The sequence below is a fragment of the Salvelinus alpinus genome, chromosome 15 (assembly GCF_045679555.1).
Source record: "Salvelinus alpinus chromosome 15, SLU_Salpinus.1, whole genome shotgun sequence".
NCBI lineage: Eukaryota > Metazoa > Chordata > Actinopteri > Salmoniformes > Salmonidae > Salvelinus > Salvelinus alpinus.
Window position 1 is genome coordinate 17,289,379 of NC_092100.1, and position 23,742 is coordinate 17,313,120.

Consider the following 23,742-nt stretch of genomic DNA (forward strand, 5'->3'; position numbering starts at 1 on the left):
CATTGTGTTGTGTGACAAAACTCCCAGCAGAGCCCCAAGTCCAATGGGTCTATCCTCTGGCGTGTTGATGTTAGTGTTGATGTTCTCCGTATCCATAGCCAGAATGATTTTGCAGTGCATGGTGATCGAACAGCTTTCCTATTATATTCATCAGAGGTGTAGGGAGGGTGAAGTCTGTGACTCCAAATAATAGTAATTATACAGATGTTTAACAAAACATGCACACGACAGCATTCATACCTTGGTTTTTGTGGTAAATGTGATTGAAAAAAACTGTCTTGATTATGGTTTTCATACACATACCTTGTCCATAATGTTGAGGACAATGGGATATTCATTGAAAAGGTAAGGGAGGAGGATGGCAAATGTGATCTTTATGGTAGGAGGATGGTAAATGTGATCTTGATGGTAGGAGGATGGTAAATGTGATCTTGATGGTAGGAGGATGGTAAATGTGATCTTGATGGTAGGAGGATGGTAAATGTGATCTTGATGGTAGGAGGATGGTAAATGTGATCTTGATGGTAGGAGGATGGTAAATGTGATCTTTATGGTAGGAGGATGGTAAATGTGATCTTGATGGTAGGAGGATGGTAAATGTGTCCCTTGTATATGATCTAATTGATATTGTTTCATGATGATACCATCTATCTTTTCATATTTGTTAAAATCTTTCTAAAACAGAAAATGGACACATTTCAATGGATATCAATCAACAGAGAGGTAAGAATATGTTGTCTATAAGAATATGTTGAAGGCTAGCTGTATTGGGTGCAGATGACTGAACTGCTCACTTTTGTGTCTGCAGGTATACAGACGAGGAGGCATAGAAAGGTATGTCAATTGGTATTGGTATGTTATGCAGATCACATGTACCATCCTCCTCCCTTACCTCTTCAATGAAAATCCTGTAGGCCACTACATTATGGACTTCACCCTCCCTACACCTCTGATGAATGTAACAGGAAGCCTGTTCGATCACCATGCACTGGAAAATCATTCTGGCTACGGATACGGAGAACATCAACACGTTAACATCAACACGCCAGAGGATATACCCATTGGACTTGGGGCTCTGCTGAGAGTTTACCTCATATTTAGATTATTTAATTCTCCTTTGCCACTAAAATCATAATAAACACTGACAACTAAAATATAGTGTTATTGTTGTTATGCATATTATTATTATTATTATTAATAACAATAGTAGGGGAGGGGGTAGTTCAAAAATAAACCCCAAAAGGTTCTTCAAAAAGTTATTTGAGGATCCATTAAAAGGGGTTATTTGAAGAACTTATAGGGGTTACCCCACAGTTTTAATTTGAACAACCACTAAAGGATACTCCAGGAACCTTTTTTTAAAATTTTGATTAATGTTATTGGTCACATACACAGGGTTAGCAGATGTTAATGCGAGTGTAGCGAAATGCTTGTGCTTCTAGTTCCGACAGTGCAGTAATATCTAACAAGTAATCTAACAATTCCCCAACAACTACCTACCTAATACACACAAATCTAAAGGGAGGAATAAGATTATATACATATAAATATATGGATGAGCTGCATAGGCATGGTGCAATAGATGGTATAAGGTACAGTATGTACATATGAGATGAGTAATGTAAGATGTGTTAACATTATTAAAGTGGCATTGTTTAAAGTGACTAGAGATCCATTTATTAAAGTGGCCAGTGATATGAGTCTCTATGTAGGCAGCAGCCTCTCTGAGTTAGTGATGGCTGTTTAACAGTCTCATGGCCTTGAGATACAAGCTGTTTTTCAGTCTCTCGGTCCCAGCTTTGATGCACCTGTACTGACCCCGCCTTCTGGATGGTAGCGGGGTGAACAGGCAGTGGCTCGGGTGGTTGTTGTCCTTGATGATCGTTTTGGCCTTCCTGTGACATCGGATGCTGTAGGTGATTTGGAGGGCAGGTAGGAACAATGGTGGCCATCTTGAAGCATGTGGGGACAGTAGACTGTGATAGGGAGCGATTGAATATGTCTGTAAACACACCAGCCAGCTGGTCTGCACATGCTCTGAGGACGTGGCTAGGGATGCCGTCTAGGCCAGCAGCCTTGCGAGGATTAACACGTTTAAATGTCTTACTCACGTCGGCCAAGGAGAAGGAGAAGGGGGGGGCGCAGTCCTTGTTCGCGGGCCACGATGGTGGCACTGTATTATCCTCAAAGCGGGCAAAGGTGTTTAGTTTGTCTGGAAGTGAGACATTGGTGTCCATAAAGTGGCTGGTTTTCTTTTTGTAGTCTGTGATTTCCTGTAGACCCTGCCACATACATCTCGTGTCTGAGCCGTTGAATTGCAACTCCACTTTGTCTCTATGACATTTCGCTTGTTTGATTGCCTTGCGGAGGGAATAATACACTGTTTATATTCTGCCATATTCCCAGTCCTCTTTCCATGGTTAAATGCAATGGTTTGCGCTTTCAGTTTTGCGAATGCCGCCATCCATCCACGGTTTTTGGTTAGGGTAGGTTTTAATAGTCACAGTGGGTACAACATCTCCAATGCACTTCCTTATGAACTCAGCGTATAGATCAATGTTATTCTCTGAGGCTGCTCGGAACATTTCCCAGTCCGCTTCATCAAAACCATCTTGAAGCGGGGATTCCAATTGGTCAGACCAGCGTTGAATGGTTCTAGTCACGGGTACATCCTGTTTGAGTTGCTGCCTGTTAGACGGTAAGAGCACGATGGAGTTGTGGTCAGATTTGCAGAAGGGAGGGCGAGGTAGGGCCTTGTATGCATCGCGGAAGATAGAGTAACAGTGATCGAGTGTATTGCCCGTGCGAGTGCTGCAATCAATATACTGATAGAATTTAGGTAGCCTTGTTCTCAAATTTGCTTTGTTAAAATCCCCAGCTACAATAAATGCAGCCTCAGGATATATGGTTTCCAGTTTACATAGAATCCAGTGAAGTTCCTTGAGGGTCGTCGTGGTGTCTGCTTGAGAGAGTATATACACAGGTCTGTTTTCTGTTGAAGGTTCTATCACCGTCTGCTGGATTTCTGCTTAAAATTGTGAAATAAATGTTGTGAGACAATATATCCACGGGAAAGTATAATTACAAACTTTTCAAAGCTCTGGTAGATGATTCATATTTCTTTCACCTGTTTACATAGTTCTGCGCATGCTTCAGATGATAGAAATCTGAACGCACTACCAGCGCTTTCAAAAGTTTATGTAATTTTTTTTTCCTGTGTATATATTGTCTCACATTCCCACCGCCAAAAGGACCAACTGCACAGACAACCGGTAAAGTACGTAAAAATATAATTTTATTCAACATATCTGGCTTGTAGAGGTCGTGAGAGGAAACGTTCCTGATTTAAATGCTCATTTCTGCCCGACGTAGAATTCAATTCAATGTCAGGATTACAGACAAGATTGTTGCTAATTTACACGTTCCTGTTATTCTCAAGTTTATTTTCTGTTTCTTTCATTCTCTGCAGTCGGCAAGCCCTTCTGATTTTGATGGGCATGCAGGAGTAAGATGCATTTCAATGATAAGGGGCTCAAAAGAAAATTGGGACTGAAATTGAAAGTCTTACAAAGAGATTAGTTCAATTGTACAGAGCTTTTCTTTCTTTTTTTCTCTTCCTCATCTCCCGCCTCCACATCAACCCAGTTATTATGGCTTAATATGCAGGGTGCATTAGCAAGCTTTCATTAACATCATAAACTGGGTGGTTCAAGCCATGAATGCTGATTGGCTGACAGCCGTGGTATATCAGACCGTATACCACGTGTATGACAAAACATTTACTACACTAATTACATTGGTAACCAGTTTATAATAGCAATAAGGCACCTTATTGTGGTTTGTGGTATATGGCCAATATATTATGGGTAAGGGCTGTGTCCAGGCACTCCGTGTTGTGTCGTGCTTAAGAACAGCCCTTAGCCATGGTATATTGGCCATATACCACACCTCCTCGTGCGTTGTTGCTAAAATATGCATAGTGCAGTAGGATGCTTTCATTAACAATATATTACAGTTCCTCCAGTGGAGAGAATTACCTTCCCTCAGCTCATTCCCATTTCAAACTATTTGGGGAGTGAAGGACAGAGTCAACATCAATCATTATTGAGGTAATAAACAAAAAATAAGTTTTGTACAACTGATTAACAGAAGCATAGAGGTGACAATGTTAACGTTAAGGGTATGATTAGTCATTTTAATCTCATGCTTGATCTATATATATCACTAAATTAAACGTTGTGTACCCTCTGAGAGCATGCATTATCACTTAATAAAACAGATTATATCAGAATTTTGAATATTCAATTTCGCATGAACCTACTGTATAGTTAATTGTTAAGAAATAATTATAAACCATTTGCAGACTCTTAATGTTAGCTTAATGTTAGGAATAACATATTTTAAGATTATATCATACCTTATCTGCTAAATTAAATGTTTCAGAAATCTATTAGAAGAGTATGCTAATACGCTGACTGTCAAATATCATTAAATTATATTGCCACTCAAGATTGGGAACTGTCTGGCACAAAATGGCTGGATGAACTTTAGGTTTATCAGATAATTAATCAGATTGGTGAAAGGAAAGTATTGTACAAGAATATAGTTTCCTTCATTGCTAAGACGATGCGTGAACAAGGTGATGACTGACACGGATAGTTACAGTAGTAGTACGCCCTTCAATAGCTGGATTTGTTTGCCGAAAATGTTTACATAGGTTTAGAATTGACAGAAAACCAAAGCGGTCTGCCAATATCCCCATACTGTAGGCTTTGATTGTTCTTAGATCTGTTTAACTATCAGCTCAATGGGCTGGATAAACACCAGGGAAAGGGGATACCTAGTCAGTTACACAACTGATTGGATTCAAACCAAAATGTGTCTTCCGCATTTAACCCCCTCTGAATCAGAGAGGTGCGGGGGGCTGCCGTAATCGTCATCAGCACGCAGGGAGCAGTTGTTGTAGAAGGTTAACTGCCTTGCTCAAGGGCAGAACGGGTTGGGCTCAATTCGAATTGAATGCAGTCAATTCAGGAAGTAAACTAAAATTACAATTCAATAATCAATAAACTGAAAAGTAGAAGCTATTTATTTCAAAAGTGTTTACATTTCTGAGGGGGGGGGGGTCCTGACTGAAGTACCTGGTCTATTTAAAGACCCCCACTTTAGCATTGATGGGGAAAATTGGACCTCTGGACCTCGTAATGTCTGGACAGCGTTTAATTCAAGGGTTGGCATGGATGGTTGTTGCAGAGCAAATTCTGCAATAAACTCACCAAAGAGGGATTATTTAGATTTAAGAGGAGGGCAAATGAGGTTGTGTCAAAAAAATTGTGGTCACGACCTTAACAAGAAGAGCTCAACACAACTACAGGTTGGACAATAACAAGGGCGCAGCGGCAAGGCTGCAGGAGAGTCTTTGGCAGGCGAACGAGCCGAATGCAGAATTCAGTGAGCGGCGGTGCCTGCCAAAACGCTGTTTGCAGTCAGAGGGGAAGACAATGGATTAGCTCTGAAGTGAGATGCCAGCACACTCCATCTAGCCCTGGTGCTGGACTGGTCTCTCGTTCTCGATGTGCTGCTTCATCCAACAAAAAAACAGTCAGCTGAATTCATATGCAATGATGCAGAGTGGAGGGCTTCTAAGAGTAATGATAGGTCAATAGCCATGCTCTGTGAATCAGAAATAACACAGAGGGGTCTGACAGCGTGACATCGTATTGATTATATTCACTCACTGAGTCATATTGGGGGTCATTTCACAGTCTGACCTGACACCTTTATTTCCTGCACTTGTTTATATGGTTGTAATCGAATAGCGTCTTTGTGATCTATGCCGTCTTGGAAATGGTACTGAGGCGTTCTTGCGGCAAAATTGTGAAAAAAAATCCACTGAGGGAACATTGGAATATGGGCAAATTAAATACTTTTTTGGGACTGCGTTATAATCTAAGGTTGTTTATCTTGGCAAAGTGCAACAACAGTAGCCAAACAATACCATGATTGAGTACAGTCTGCCTCTAATGTAAAAAAAAATCACTCAACAAAAATAATATCTGCAATTCGAGCAATAACCAAAACAAACAGTAGTTATTCCAGAATGTCCCTGGAAAATTCTATGAATACATGCTAAGCCACTGATATGAATCTCTTTTTAGTTAGATCTGAGATCAATGCAGCGTTAAGAACAACAAATGGGAATATTGATTTTTTGGAAACAGCTGATACCATTTAGATCAGTATCAAAACTACAAAACTAGGCTTGATTTCAAAGCCCTGATTCCAATAGAAAAAGGAATTTTCCCTTACTCTGACATGTTATTTCAAATGAATTCAAGTTTTGCCGCAGTGTCTTTTGACTGGTCCACTATTATTCACTATTATTCTCCAATATACAGTAACAGGCAAAAGTTTGGACACCTACTCATATGTGTTTTTTCATAGTTTTGATGTCTTCACTATTATTCTACAATGTAGAAAATAATTTAAAAAAAGAAAAACCCTTGAATGAGTAGGTGTGTCCAAACTTTTGACTGGGACTTTTCGTCAATAATAGTGAAGACATCAAAACTATGAAATAACACATATGAGTAGGTGTCCAAACTTTTGCCTGTTACTGTATATTGGACCAAGGGCGGTTTTTCAAGTCCAAATCAGAATGGCAGTCCAGTGCCATTGCTCACTGGACTCATGCGTCACTGTCATTGTTAAATGGAGCCACTAGCCTGATGCCAAGACAGGCCAGATCCAGTTAGCTCTACTGCTGGCAGACTGTTGAGGGGGAGGCAAACAATGATTAACAACCCTAGGTTTACAGCAATATCATTACAAGATTATCTTAAAATAAACACACCTTTCTGTCATCGACACAGCCCCCTAGTCCAGTCTGCACCTCCAGCTTGTGTAACAGTGTTGCTTCTGTAACTCTCCTTGCCCCAACCTGGGCTTGAACCAGAGACCCTCTGAACACATCAACAACTGCTTCCACGAAGCATCATTACCATCATTACCTGGGCCGGCAGGTAGCCTAGTGGTTAGAGCGTTGGGCCAGTAACTGAAAGTTTGGTGGATCGAATCCCTGTGCTGACAAGGTAAAAATCTGTTGTTCTGCCCCTGAACAAGGCAGTTAACCCACGGTTCCTAAGCTGTCTTTGTAAATAATAATTTGTTCTTAACTGACTTGCCTTGTTAAAAAAATAATAATAATACCTATCGCTCCACAAAAGCCATGGGAACCAACTACTTCAAGGTCTCAGAGTGAGTGACGTCACCGATTGAAACGCTACTATTGCAAACTAGCTAGCCACTTTACACTGAAATACACTCACCTCCCTATGACCTCTTCCTTCTCCGCAGCAACCCCAGCAGCAGGGCAGAGCTCAACTGAGTGATCTGGGTCAACAGCGTCAATGTAAGTGTTGCTTCTGTCCCTCTTCTCGCCCTAACCTGGCCGGACCATCCTCCTCAGTGAATTTCAGAAGAGAAAAAAAATACTGAAACAATAAAAAGGTTATCCTTTTTAGATAAAACTACACTAAATATATTCACGTCACCAAATAATTGTTTTGCAATGAAGGTCTACAGTAGCTGCAACAGCACTCTCTGGGGTAGCACCATAGTGTAGCCGGAGGACAGCTATTTTCCATTCTCCTCTGGGTACATTGACTGCAATACAAAATATAGGAGGCTCATGGTTATCTCCCCCTTCCATAGACTTACACAATAATTATGACAACTTCCGGAGGACATCCTCCAACCTATCAGAGTTCTTGCAGTATGAACTGACATGTTGTTGACCCAATCAAAGGATCAGAGAGTTAATCAGTGTTCTGAAAGCATAAGCTACAGCTAGCTAGCACTGCAGTGCAGAAAATGTGGTGAACAGTTGACTCAAAGAGAGAAAGACAATAGTTGAACAGTTTTGAACAAGTTAGAGAGAGTGATATTGTTGTATTTCTTTTTTTAAACTTTCAGTTACCTACTCAAACACTCTGGATGCTATGTTAGCTAGCTGGCTATCCAACACTGGAACTCTTCCAAGTCAAGGTAAGCTTTTGGTTTTATAAATTTATTGCCACTGGGGCTCGCCGGCGTAACTGCTAAACTGTTTGATGTACACTGTAATGCATGATTGTAGCAGGTTAATTAACACGCTAGTTCTAGTAGCTAGCTATATTGACTATGACGTGTTAGCGTGTGCAAGGCGGTAATGAATGTGTCACTGTCTGTCACCTTGATTACTCCATTTTTTTCTCTTGACCTGTAAACTTTCATTCGTAGGCTAGGTTGAAGCAACCTCATGATGGTTATAGGGATAATTGGAGTATCAAGTAGTAGCCTAAACCTATCGATATTACATTGAGCTGGTTGAATGGAATATGAATGACAGTCATAAAATATGCTGCTGTAATAGAAATAAGGCCATGCTCAAAATTGTCCTCCCTCATCGTAAATTACACTGGTGCTAAGTATTCTTGGCCAGCAATGGCAATTGGTGTGTCTGAGCCTTAACAGACTGCCATTATGGTGAATCTGCATTTGCATGATGAAGAGACAGGAAAGAAACAGATATAAGGTGAAAGAGAAAGAGTTCTATGGTGAACAGTACGTGTATGTATGTGCTTTCTCCTGGAGGCAGAGCATGTGAGCAGAGTTGAGCGGTTGGAGCTTGTGTATCGCTCTGGCGCTCCATGTCCTTTCCAACCGCTCTGCTAAAAATCGCTCTGTGCTCACAGCTTGTGTGCATATCACAGAAAAAAATCCAAAATCGCTCCATTCATTAAAATCTAAATTTAACCAACACCCATCTATTTTTGTGATGACCTGGACCTACCATTTGGTTTTGAAGTATTGAAACCAAACCATATGGATTTGAATGAAAAGTATTTGCATAAACATGAAAATGTGAATGTAAGAAGCACACAATTTCAAATAGGCCACATGTCATATTAAACAGCATATAAACACTCTAAATAGGTTACATGTCATATTAAACAGCATATAAACACTCTAAATAGGTTACATGTCATATTAAACAGCATATAAACAATATGTTACATGTCATATTAAACAGCATATAACACTCTAAATAGGTTACATGTCATATTAAACAGCATATAAACACTCTAAATAGGTTACATGTCATATTAAACAGCATATAAACACTCTAAATAGGTTACGTGTCATATTAAACAGCATATAAACACTCTAAATAGGTTACATGTCATATTAAACAGCATATAAACACTCTAAATAGGTTACATGTCATATTAAACAGCATATAAACACTCTAAATAGGTTACATGTCATATTAAACAGCATATAAACACTCTAAATAGGTTACGTGTCATATTAAACAGCATATAAACACTCTAAATAGGTTACATGTCATATTAAACAGCATATAAACACTCTAAATAGGTTACGTGTCATATTAAACAGCATATAAACACTCTAAATAGGTTACATGTCATATTAAACAGCATATATACACTCTAAATAGGTTACATGTCATATTAAACAGCATATAAACAATAGGTTACATGTCATATTAAACAGCATATAAACACTCTAAATAGGTTACATGTCATATTAAACATCATATAAACACACTAAATAGGTTACATGTCATATTAAACAGCATATAAACACTCTAAATAGGTTACGTGTCATATTAAACAGCATATATACACTCTAAATAGGTTACGTGTCATATTAAACATCATATAAACACTCTAAATAGGTTACATGTCATATTAAACAGCATATAAACACTCTAAATAGGTTACATGTCATATTAAACAGCATATAAACAATATGTTACATGTCATATTAAACAGCATATAACACTCTAAATAGGTTACATGTCATATTAAACAGCATATATACACTCTAAATAGGTTACATGTCATATTAAACAGCATATAAACACTCTAAATAGGTTACATGTCATATTAAACAGCATATAAACACTCTAAATAGGTTACATGTCATATTAAACAGCATATATACACTCTAAATAGGTTACATGTCATATTAAACATCATGTAAACACTCTAAATAGGTTACATGTCATATTAAACAGCATATAAACACTCTAAATAGGTTACGTGTCATATTAAACAGCATATAAACACTCTAAATAGGTTACATGTCATATTAAACAGCATATAAACACTCTAAATAGGTTACGTGTCATATTAAACAGCATATAAACACTCTAAATAGGTTACATGTCATATTAAACAGCATATATACACTCTAAATAGGTTACATGTCATATTAAACAGCATATAAACACTCTAAATAGGTTACATGTCATATTAAACAGCTTATAACACTCTAAATAGGTTACATGTCATATTAAACAGCATATAAACACTCTAAATAGGTTACATGTCATATTAAACAGCATATAAACACTCTAAATAGGTTACGTGTCATATTAAACAGCATATAAACACTCTAAATAAGTTACGTGTCATATTAAACAGCATATAAACACTCTAAATAGGTTACATGTCATATTAAACAGCATATATACACTCTAAATAGGTTACATGTCATATTAAACATCATGTAAACACTCTAAATAGGTTACATGTCATATTAAACAGCATATAAACACTCTAAATAGGTTACATGTCATATTAAACAGCATATAAACACTCTAAATAGGTTACATGTCATATTAAACAGCATATAAACACTCTAAATAGGTTACATGTCATATTAAACAGCATATAACACTCTAAATAGGTTACATGTCATATTAAACAGCATATAAACACTCTAAATAGGTTACATGTCATATTAAACATCATATATACACTCTAAATAGGTTACATGTCATATTAAACAGCATATAAACACTCTAAATAGGTTACATGTCATATTAAACATCATGTAAACACTCTAAATAGGTTACATGTCATATTAAACATCATGTAAACACTCTAAATAGGTTACATGTCATATTAAACAGCATATAAACACTCTAAATAGGTTACATGTCATATTAAACAGCATATAAACACTCTAAATAGGTTACATGTCATATTAAACAGCATATAAACACTCTAAATAGGTTACATGTCATATTAAACAGCATATAAACACTCTAAATAGGTTACATGTCATATTAAACAGCATATAAACACTCTAAATAGGTTACATGTCATATTAAACAGCATATAAACACTCTAAATAGGTTACATGTCATATTAAACAGCATATAAACACTCTAAATAGGTTACATGTCATATTAAACAGCATATAACACTCTAAATAGGTTACATGTCATATTAAACAGCATATAAACACTCTAAATAGGTTACATGTCATATTAAACATCATATATACACTCTAAATAGGTTACATGTCATATTAAACAGCATATAAACACTCTAAATAGGTTACATGTCATATTAAACATCATGTAAACACTCTAAATAGGTTACATGTCATATTAAACAGCTTATAAACACTCTAAATAGGTTACATGTCATATTAAACAGCATATAACACTCTAAATAGGTTACATGTCATATTAAACAGCATATAACACTCTAAATAGGTTACATGTCATATTAAACAGCTTATAACACTCTAAATAGGTTACATGTCATATTAAACAGCATATAAACACTCTAAATAGGTTACATGTCATATTAAACAGCATGTAAACATTAAATAGTCAGGAGCTAGACAGGGAGCCTAAAATGAATTATTTAGGATATATTATTTCAATTATTTCAAGGCTATGGCTTACAAAGAAAAACAATGTGAAGCATTTGCGAGTGCGACACAATAGGTTGGTAGGGACATAAAGAGCTCAGCATTTAAACAACATTTCATCGTATTAAATCAGCAGTCAATACATTGAGCACATAGGCTGTGACTTACTTAGAATGAAATTCAAATTAAACAAAAAATTACTTACTTGTGCCTTTGAATTCATTTTTTGAAACATGAGTTTGGACAGTCTGTGGCTTCAGGCTTTATCTGGAAATGTGCATGTACACCCTGGCCCATCTACTGTTGCTAGCCTCAATTCTGATTTGTGCTCTGATATCTGTTTCACTGATTTCTGCTCTCGTAAAAGCCTGGGTTTTCCTCTGTCGAAGACGCTTGGACCTTATTTTTTTATATTTTCAGTGGTACTGTTAACAAACACGCCCCCATAAAGAAAATTAGAATTAAAAACAGGTTCAGCCCCTGGTTCAACCGTGATCTTACAGAGTTATTCCACCTCAAGAATTGCATTTGGCGAAAGGCTCGGCACACGCATACTCAGGCTGACTGGCTCTCGTACAGGCAAATGAGAATAAGTGCACTCAGGCTATCCAGAAGGCCAAAGTTAGTTACTTTAAGGAGCAGTTCACTCTTTGTGGGTCTAACCCCAAGAAGTTCTGGAAAACAGTTAAAGACCTGGAGAATAAACCCTCTTCCTCACAGCTGCCCATGACCCTTAATGTTGATGATGTGGTTGTTACTGACAAGAAGCACATGGCTGAGCTTTTTAATCACCACTTCGTTAAGTCAGGATTCCTATTTGACTCAGCCATGCCTCCTTGCCTGTCCAACATTTCCTCATCTCCCACCCCTTCTAATGCGACTAGACCTGATGCTCCTCCCTCTTTTTCCCCTGCCCCGCTACAAAGTTTCTCCCTGCAGGCGGTCACTGAGTCTGAGGTGCTAAAGGAGCTCCTTAAACTTGACCCCCAAAAAACATCTAGGTCAGATGGTTTAGAACCTTTCTTGTTTAAGGTTGCTGCCCCTATAATCACCAACCCTATCTCTGACCTTTTTAACCTGTTTCTTCTCTCTGGGGAGGTTCCCATTGCTTGGAAGGCAGCCACGGTTCGTCCTTTATTTAAAGGGGAAGATCAAGCTGATCCTAACTGTTATAGGCCTATTTCTATTTTGCCCTGTTTATCAAAAGTGTTGGAAAAACTTGTCAATAATCAACTGACTGGCTTTCTTGATGTCTATAGTATTCTCTCTGGTATGCAATCTGGTTTCCGCTCAGGTTATGGATGTGTCACTGCAACCTTAAAGATCCTCAATGATGTCACCATTGCCCTTGAATCTAAGCAATGTTGTGCTGCTATTTTTAATGACTTAGCCAAAGCTTTTGATACGGTAGACCATTCCATTCTTGTGGGCTGGCTAAGGGGTATTGGTGTCTCTGAGGGGTCTTTAGCCTGGCTGGCTAGCTACCTCTCTCAAAGAGTGCAGTGTATAAAGTCAGAAAATCTGCTGTCTCAGCCACTGCCTGTCACCAAGGGAGTACCCCAAGCCTTGATCCTAGGCTCCACGCTCTTCTCAATTTACATCAGCAACATAGCTCAGGCAGTAGGAAGCTCTCTCATCCATTTATATGCAGATGATACGGTTTTATACTCAGCGAGCCCCTCCCCGGATTTTGTGTTAAACGCTCTACAACAAAGCTTTCTTTGTGTCCAACAAGCTTTCTCTGCACTTAACCTTGTTCTGAACATCTCCAAAACAAGGGTCATGTGGTTTGGTAAGAATAATGCCCCTCTCCCCACAGGTGTGATTACTACCTCTGATGGTTTAGAGCTTGAGGTAGTCACCTCATACAAGTACTTGGGAGTATGGCTAGACTGAACACTGATTTTCTCTCAGCACATATCAAAGCTGCAGGCTAAAGTTTAATCTAGACTTGGTTTCCTCTATCGTAATTGCTTCTCTTTCACCCCAGCTGCCAAACTAACCCTGATTCAGATGACCATCCTACCCATGCTAGATTACGGAGACGTAATTTATAGATCGGCAGGTAAGGGTGCTCTCGATCGGCTAGATGTTCTTTTCCATTGGGCCATCAGATTTGCCACCAATGCTGCTTATAGGACACATCACATCACATCACTTCTGTAAACTGGTCATCTCTGTATAGCTGTTGCCAGACCTACTGGTTGATGCTTATTTATAAAACCCTCGTAGGCCTCACTCCTCCCTATTTGAGATATCTACTGCAGCCCTCATCCTCCACATACAACACTCGTTCTGCCAGTCACATTCTGTTAAAGGTCCCCAAAGCACACATATACCTGGGTCGCTCGTCTTTTCAGTTCGCTGCAGCGAGCAACTGGAAACGAGCCGCAACAAACACTCAAACTGGACAGTTTTATCTCAATTTCTTCTTTCAAAGACTCAATCATGGACAATTCTTACTGACAGTTGTGGCTGCTTTGAGGGATGTATTGTTGTCTCTACCTTCTTGCCCTTTGTGCAGTTGTCTGTGCCCAATAATATTTGTACCATGTTTTGTGCTGCTACCATGTTGTGCTGCTGCCATGTTGTGTTGCTACAGTACCATGTTGTTGTCATGTTGTGTTGCTACCATGCTGTGTTGTCATGTGTTGTTGCCATGCTATGTTGTTGTCTTAGGTCTCTCTTTATGTAGTGTTGTGTTGTCTCTCTTGTAGTGATGTGTGTTTTGTTCAAATTTTTTATTTAATTTATTTTTATTTTTAATCCCAGCCCCCGTCCCCGCAGGAGGCCTTTTGCTTTTAGGTAGGCCGTCATTGTAAATAAGAATTTGTAATGTTTTTTTTTAAGGCTCGATGGTGCCTGGACAGCAGGACAGCAGCGGAGAATACCCTCTCCACACTTGCATAGCCACTGGGGATGCTAAACACCCTTCTGGTCACTCTTGCAAGGCTCTGCAGAGGTGCAGAGTTTTTATTTATTTTTCTATAGGTACAGTAGGCCTAAAGGTTTTTAAGGCAAAATAACCTAATCAAAGCGGAAAGCTCCTTGAACGTGGGAATATACCAGGCCTATTGGGCCAAAATCAATTAAGGCCTATTGTATAGATAATAGAACAAAAATGAATGAAAGGTTTAAGAGATCAGATTTTTAGTTTATGAATACTTTGCTACAATGACACATTTAGTTATCTACCCACCTCGTTCCTTTCTTTTAACGTGTACGTAGTAAGTACACCATCATGTTTTCGGGATACGTGTCTTTTCAGATTCTACAATGATTATTTAGTTGTGGACACTACATCACCACACTCCCTCTCTTGGTCCTCATCTTTGTAAGTCACCTTGATTTTGCACTTGTGTGTTTTATCAGTTCCTTTATGAAAATATTCAGCGAACTCCATGACAGTAGCTAAAGCAAGGGGCTAAAGCAGCACACAAGTAGGCTACAAATGCATGCTTGGCCGGGCATGTCCTGAGCTCGTGGAGTGAGTGCTACTGGAGCAAATTGGTGCGGGCGAGAAGGCCGACGCTCCAGCTTTTAGGAATCTTACTCTGCGCTCCAGTCAAATTGGGAACGCTCTGCTCCTCGCTCCAGCTCCGCTCTTCACTCCAGCTCCGTTCCTCACTCCAGCTCCGTTCCTCACTCCAGCTCCGCTCTTCACTCCAGCTCCGTTCCTCGCTCCAGCTCCGTTCCTCGCTCCAGCTCCGTTCCTCGCTCCAGCTCCGTTCCTCACTCCAGCTCCGCTCTTCACTCCAGCTCCGTTCCTCACTCCAGCTCCGTTCCAGCGCCGCTCCACTCACATACTCTGCCTGGAGGAAAGGGAAATGGAACTACTGTATATGTCAGCATATTCTGATTCCCATTTCTCATGTTTTCTAACACCAATCTGAGGCCTGTTAAAGCCTCTTAGTGTGAACAGCAATGCCTCTTATTGGTGAGGGAAATAGCAAACAGAAATAGGTCAAAGTTCAGATGCTGCCCAAATAGGAATGCGCCTCAAATGAATAGAAGAATCAGGGGTGTCAAACCAGGTCCCTTCTCTTTAATCACCTTTGCTAGACATTTGCGAACCAAATCCCCTTTGCTGACTCATCTCCTCTAGTTCTGCTGTGGCAAAGTCTTGGGGAAGGGGGAGTTTTAATCGTCTTGCTCCCTGCCCTTTGTCCCTTGAGCGGTAAACTGGACCCGCGGTATGAAAGGAAGGCCTCTATCTGTGGTGCTCAGGAGTCTACTGACTCAGACCTTTTTCCTCTAATGCACTGGCCTGCCTTGACTTCGACCACTGCAAGCCCAACTTCTGCTGCTGACAGCAAAGCCCGGATTGGGCGGTAAAGAAACACATTGACACAAAAGAGCTTTCACACCAGGGCTTTTCCCCTTATTTAACAAAGCAGTCAAGAATCTCACTAAAGATAATCCCAATTAAATGTTACACTCAAGTAAGTTGCATAAGGAGGAAAGTTAACCTCTCTGAAAGTTGTGCCTTTGTCCTCTATCATTGGGATGGAGCAAGATATATATTTGAACCCTCAGGCAAAATCCATTTCTCTCCAATATGTGTTTCTCTGCAAACTCATCTGTAAACATTTCTCTGGGGCAGACGATTCATTAAGCGTAACGACCTACTGAGAAAATGCCTAGTGCTGAACCACTGAGAAATAAGATTCAAGGAGATTCTAGAATTATGAAGCGAAGGGGGGCAAATTGCTGAATATTTCTGAGAATCAATCCACTTGGCCCAACCGCAGCAGAAAAAAGCACCATGACAGTTAATGTCTCAGGAGTTCTCAAATGAGAACATGACATGATTACTGTTAATGCTGTTTGCATTAGAGGTACATCACAGCTTGGTATTTTAATCTTGAAAAAAGGGGCTCCTGAGTGGTGCAGCGGTCTAAGGCACTGCATCTCAGTGCTAGAGGCGTCTCTACAGACCCTGGTTCAATTTCAGACTGTATCACAACCGGCTGTGATTGGAAGTCCCATAGGGCGGCGCACAATTGGCCCAGCGTTGTTCGGGTTAGAGTTTGGCCGGGGTAGGTCGTCATTGTAAATAAGAATTTGTTCTTAACCGACTTGCCTAGTTAAATAAAAGCTCAATTAAAAAAATAAAAGGACTTGGTACCTACTGTGTGGGTATATTAGCTTAATCAGTGTGCAATATTAACAAATCATTTATAACCAACACATAAAACTGTCAACGTTAATTGCCTGTCACACTCACTATGACCATTTCCATTGAGCAAATAAATGTAGCTCTATAGTCAAGAGCAGCCACAATCATGTCTGCTTGCCATAATAAATTCCACAACTAATAAGACAGAAACAACAGCAAATCTTCAAACAGATTACAGGGTTTTGATAGCGATTCACTTTCAAAGCTTCGAAATAGGCTGCGCCTCACATCTCAAGTGATGATCGGTTCATTTATAAGCACGCTTGCATTTCAAGCTCAGTCGGCAAACTCGCCCGGGAAGGCAAAGTATGACAACCTCTGTTTGCAAGACCTCACCATGCTTGTTAAAGCAAACATTTCACCAGAACAGCAGGGACCATCTTTCAGCTTAATCCACTCACAGAGCCCAAAGTTCTATCTCACTGTCTGATCTAAAGTAGACTCGGCTCTAGGCACTAATATGCATCTCAAAGGAGCTGGAAGCCAGCCAATCCCCCCTTTCTAATAAGGCATTGTGTTCTACAAGCCCTCTCTATTACTCACTGTCATCAATTTTTTGTTACACAACATGCGCCACAGTGCAGACCAATGAGAGCTTTTAGACTGATTGGCAGACTGAAGAAGGCAAAGGAGAGGAACTTTTGTGTGTCTAAGATCCCCATCTCTGCTCTTCCCCATGCATGTAATGCCATTCCCACGTACCACCATCACACTTTTTACAGGATTGAAAGGCTCTTTGTGTCGCCTTTATATTGTGTGAAACGCAATGTATAAAATACTGAACATAGCATATGACCTACATAAAACTATGACATGTAGATTTTAATAAATTATATCCTGGCACAGGGATCATCCTATTTTTCAAAGTCGCTTTAGATGTAGAGTAAGACATCAAAGGCCATGTCATTAACCCATCAGTGTTTCCCAACTCCTCCAGTAGCCCTGGACAAGCACGTGTGATTCTATTTGTGTCTAAGTGTCTTTGTCCGGGGCGACAACACATTTAGTTTTTTTGCCCTAGCACTTCCCAATATACATTACAACAAAATGTCTGGGCAAAACAACCTGGCTAAACAACGTTAGCTGACATGGTCTAGTTGATCTGTACATTTCTGAAAAGTTATAAATAGCTCTCTAAGGTTTGCAATGACTAACATGACAAGAGGAACTGATGACTACCCAATTTTGAAATTTCACCTTGTGCATTCTACTATTACAACTTTCAGGAGTAAATTGAAAGCTGGACTGAGTTCCTTTTTGGGGAAGGGGATGGCAATTTTGCTCTTTTGGATGGCAATTTATGAGAATTCAGAGGGGAAAAATGTAATTTCCCCTGCGTAAAACAATACATTAGCAGATTTCGGTATCGGTAAGTTTTATCCCCCCCAAAAATCGGAATTGGACCCCCAAAAACATATTGGTCGGGCTCTAGACATGACTCCTGCAATACTAAGTTCATGGCACATTTCTGAACACTGTCATGACACAGAGGGATTTACTGGGCAGTTGACTTGTTGGCTAACCATGAAGGTGCGGCCATTAATGCCCACTGCTGTGTGTCATGACATTGTAAAATTGTTGTCATGAATGATTCTGACAAGTTTCATGTCCTGCTGATCATAGCATTATGAGGCAGAATCAAGTGAATTGGTATTAAACACTCCAGGTGGGCGGACTGTGTGTGTGTTCCGCCTCCCATCTCTTTCCCCATTCAGTCAAGTGATAATTTAACAGTCAGTTAAGGAACCCTCCAAAGCAATTTTAATGGGCAGACATTAAACAAGACAAATGTGTGCTCTTTTCCCTCCCTACCCTAAGATTTAGTGTGTGATTTTTTTCCTTTTAATATGTTAGAGTACCTTCCTTGTGATATAAGCCGTCTGAAACTGGTAAGGTCTGTACAGCACATGAAGACACACTGACGTAGCAACTATGCACATGTCAGGACAGGAGCATCAACAGCTGAAAGAAAAGCTCACACAATCCCGTGGCCTGCCACCACATCAACTGACAAACACCAACTGACAGATCAAATCAAATTGTATTTGTCACATGCCCTTACAAGCCCTTAACCAACCCTTAACAAAAGTGTTAAGTAAAAAATAGATAAATAAAACATTTTAAATAAAAGTAACAAATAATTAAACAGCAGCAGTAAAATAACAATAGCGAGGCAATATACAGGGGGTACCGGTACAGAGTCAGTGTGCGGGGGCACTGATTAGTCGAGGTAATTGAGGTAATATGTACACTAACGTTCAAAAGTTTGGGGTCACATAGAAATGTCCTTGTTTTTTGTCCATTAAAATAGCATCAAATTGATCAGAAATACAGTGTAGACATTGCTAATGTTGTAAATTACCTCTGTCCAGTGTCTGTGTTCTTTTGCCCACCTCAATCTTTTCTTTTATTGGCCAGTCTGAAATATGGCTTTTTCTTTGCATCTCTGCCTAAAAGGCCAGCATCCCGGAGTCGCCTCTTCACTGTTGACGTTGAGACTGGTGTTTTGTGGGTACTATTTAATGAAGCTGCCAGTTGAGGACTTGTGAGCCGCCTGTTTCTCAAACTAGACACTCTAATGTACTTGTCCTCTTGCTCAGTTGTGCACCGGGGCCTCCCACTCTTTCTATTCTGGTTAGAGACGGTTTGCGCTGTTCTGTGAAAGGAGTAGTACACAGCGTTGTACGAGATCTTCAGTTTCTTGTCAATTTCTCGCATGGAATAGCCTTAATTTCTCAGAACAACTACAGACTGACGAGTTTCAGAAGAAAGGTCTTTGTTTCTGGCCATTTTGAGCCTGTAATCGAACCCACAAATGCTGATGCTCCAGATACTCAACTAGTCTAAAGAAGGACAGTTTTATTGCTTCTTTAATCAGAACAACAGTTGTCAGCTGTGCTAACATAATTGCAAAAGGGTTTTCTAATGATCAATTATCCTTTTAAAATGATAAACTTGGATTAGCTAACACAACGTGCCATCTTGGATCACAGGAGTGATGGTTGCTGATAATGGGCCTCTGTACGCCTATGTAGATATTCCATAAAAAATCTGCCGTTTCCAGCTACAATAGTCATTTACAACATTAAGAATGTCTACACTGTATTTCTGATCAATTTGATGCTATTCTAACGGACAAAAAAATTGAATTTCTTTCAAAAACAAGGACATTTCTAAGTCACCCCAAACTTTTGAACGGTAGTGTACATGTAGGTAGAGTTAAAGTGACTATTCATAGATAATAAACTGCGAGTAGCAGCAGGGTAAAAGAGGGGTCTGTGTAGCCCTTTAATTAGCTGTTCAGGAGTCTTATGGCTTGGAGGTAGAAGCTGTTAAGAAGCCTTTTGGACCTAGACTTGGCTCTCCGGTACCGCTTGCCATGCGGTAGCAGAGAGAACAGTCTATGACTAGTGGGGGGTGGAGGCACAGACATACAGCTAAAGGTGTGCTTTTATCTAGAATCCTTAGTTGCTACATCCATTTTTGGACTTAAAATTAATCAAATACCCATTGAATCTTGAAGAATATAACTTAATATAAATGCCTCATGAGCTTAGTTCAACTGTCGTAAGCTTGTTTAACTCCAATGTTTGCAAATAATGTAAATGCAAATAATGTAAATGTAAACAAATACTATCTAGCCTAAAAACATGGTTAAAACTATAATTTTGATATCATTGATGGTCAGTCCTTGCATTCTTAGCTGTCTATGAATTTGATAGTGGTTACATTTCTCCAGGCCCGTCCCTCAGCTTTTTACCTAAACAGAGGCAGGTTAAACAGAGGCGGGTTTCAATTAAGGACTCTAGCTTAGTTGCTTTCCCTCCTCTCCTTTATCTGCACTGATATGAAAAAGCAGGATAGGTGGAAGCAACATGGAGGAGACTTACTGCCCATTTGCGTAGACAGCTCTCCAGTTCTTTCATATTAGTGCCAATAAGGAAAAAAGGGAAGCACCCATTGACGAGAGAGAAACCGAGAGACAGAGAGAGACAATGAGAGGGTGACAGACCGACAGACAGAAAGAGACAGAGAACAACCATAAGAGAGCCACAGCTAGACTCCTGCTGGAACTCTCTGAGAAATCATGCTATGGCAGGCTGCCTGACTGGTGCTGTGGAACTGTCACCATTATTCAGGAGTATCTTAAACCTGGTACAGGTGCATTAGATGCAGCATGACAGGCCTGCAGGGTCAGACAGAGACTGCCAGAGCCCAGCCAAACCCCATGTCATGTCATGTGGTGCTGATCAAACTCTGAAAGACAGGGCAGGATGCAACATTAGCCATTGTTGTGATGTGATCTTGGTTTTGATGGCAAAATGAATACCAAATGAGACAAGAGTGCAAGTTTTCAATCAGTATAGGCATACTGTAACTGCACTTCCCAGTATTGTGTCTCAAACTCTAACCCCCTCCTCGCTTTCTCTCTCAGATGTGAGGGAAAGCTCCCCAAGAATTCCCGAGCTTGCAGTGATCAAAAGGAATCTTATCATTTGCTAGATGTATGTGCACATCGTCTCCCTTGCATGCCAAGGGAAATAGCAATACCAACTCCACTTACACTGTGAAATCATACATATTTTCAGAGACATTTTGAATGAAAGATGGTGAAATTCTCTCAAGTACACGGCCTTGTCCCTTATCAACAAGGCGAATGAACAATGTCATGGTCTCTCTAGAAGTTACCGATATGCAACATTTTGAGGGAAATCATTGCGGAGCTTTTTACCATAATGTGACAGTCACGTTGCTTCACATTGCTCCGAAGTCACTGACATTATATAATATGCAGATGGAAGTGTGTGTACGTAGGTAAAAAAAAGTAATTGTCAAGTCATTGTGAAAATAAGAATTTGTTCTTAACTGACTTGCCTAGTTAAATAAAGGTAAAATAAAAATAAATTGTCATATGTAAAAATGTAGAAGGCTAATCTAGGTTTTAAAAGAAAACAAACAAATACTCTGCCTTCGGATGACCCCTCTTGTGTTGCAATAATATACTGATTAGCTGTAGCTCATTCCATGTCACCAAGAAGATTCATATAGGGCGAATCAATAACCATTACTAGTGAGTCTGGGGTGGACAACAGCATTTCACACAGCACAATGAGCACATAATCACATTATGGCACAAATGCAAACATATACATTGGCAATGTATTCTGCTCACTTATAAATGAGTAACGAATGGCTTCAGGACGGAATGGAAAGTATAGCCTATGATGAAAATCATTTTTGGATTACAACCAGTGCGCTCTCGCACAGTGCTCTACCGCGACAGACCTTGTATGTGATCAGTTCAACAATTGCACCTACCTTTGAATAAAATCTTCCTTGAAAACGAAATGTCAGATTCAGAGGGAAAATGTCATATTATAACGACCAAAACCCTGACACTGGGGGTAGAAATCGAAAAAGGCAAGTTGGAGAGACAAAAGAGTGGCTACTCGGCATAAGACTACTACTGCAACTGTATTCACGTGCTCTTTTCACAATACATATATCCACACATGTATTATATAAAGCCAGATCTCCAGAAAACCCTGTTAACTGCACATACTTCCCCTTGTTTTCGATTGGGGGGTGAAAGCTGCGCGACACTTTTTGCGCACAGTGGCACAAAATAAGGCACATATAGACATATGAATTGCCAAAGTTACCTGGCAACAAACACTGTATAGACAACTTAATCTGTGACATAACTGCATGTAAATGCGTTACCTGTGTTTTCAGAGGCTCTCCGTGTTCAATGATGCTTATAAAAGGTATTTCCAAAAATGAAGCCATAAATTCCACTTGTACGATCTCTTCCTGGGTCTGGGGGAAGGCGAGCACAGCGGAGACCCCCTGAACAACGATAGCCTGACAAACACACCTGAAAAGGGACTCGGGGTCTCCTTTTGCTGGCTCTTGGGGAACCACTTCCAGGCTCAGGTTGAAAGGTAGAAAGTTGTCCCCAGTTTGAGCGAGACCGGCGAGGGCGCGGTTCAGGGCAGCCTGCACCCTGGCCGTCTGGCGGGTGGGCAGAAGGGCACCAAGGCGCACGGTGTTTCCTATCTGCGCCAGAATGTGACACGGCTGGGGATGGAGGTGACAAGGGTCGATGTAGAACTGTAGAATGACTTGGAATCCGAAGTAAAAGTATGCCAATAATCTTGAGAAGATTAAATTCATCCTGCTGCGCTCTCAAACAGAATGAGGTATTGTCAGAAGATAGCATTGCTTGCCTTATTTCCTTCTTCCCTTTTTCTTTGCTGTATGGTCCTTTATTCCTTTTGTTGACGATGATATGACCAGTGATCTACAGATGGAGTAACATTAAGAATGTGTGACTAGGAGAAGGGGGGGGGGGGGGGGCACGATGGAAAGGCGGAGATACCACTGGACTGTCATCCTCGGAGAACACTAGCGGAACAGCAGTTGTGAGACGGGAGTATTGGAATGGTTATTGGCACACAAAAAAAGCTCCGCAAATGAAGACACCTACGTGTTGCCAACATGAAAACAATGCTAACATTTGTTTATTTCGAACTAGCTTTAATAAAAAGTGAAACCACCTCATTAAATAACTCTCATTAATCAGATGTATAACAGCCTTTGTGAAAAAGATTTGGGGTGGCATTCATTTAATAAATCTCAACCTAAAACTGTTGCTCTAAATTCCAAATGTATTTACACAAATACATCCGGGCATCAAAGCTCTTGCTCAGGATCTATTTTTTAATGAATGTCCAAAAAGAGGTGTGACCCTCCTGAGAGTGAGCAAGTGATTGGACCAAAAAGCGGAATTGCGCAGGCGTCGGATGACTTGGCACGCGCAGATG

At 40.1% G+C, this 23,742-nt stretch overlaps 1 protein-coding gene across 1 annotated transcript in view; it reads right to left on the minus strand.

The window, feature by feature from the left end:
• LOC139540464 (glutamate receptor ionotropic, NMDA 3B-like) overlaps positions 1-23,255 on the minus strand; it is a 112,761-nt gene extending 89,506 nt beyond the window's left edge. Inside the window, exon 1 of the mRNA XM_071344312.1 lies at positions 22,640-23,255. Coding sequence (XP_071200413.1) covers positions 22,640-23,092 — 453 coding nt within the window. The 5' untranslated portion in view covers positions 23,093-23,255. The remainder of the gene's footprint in view (positions 1-22,639) is intronic.
• Between the last annotated feature and the right edge of the window lie 487 nt (positions 23,256-23,742).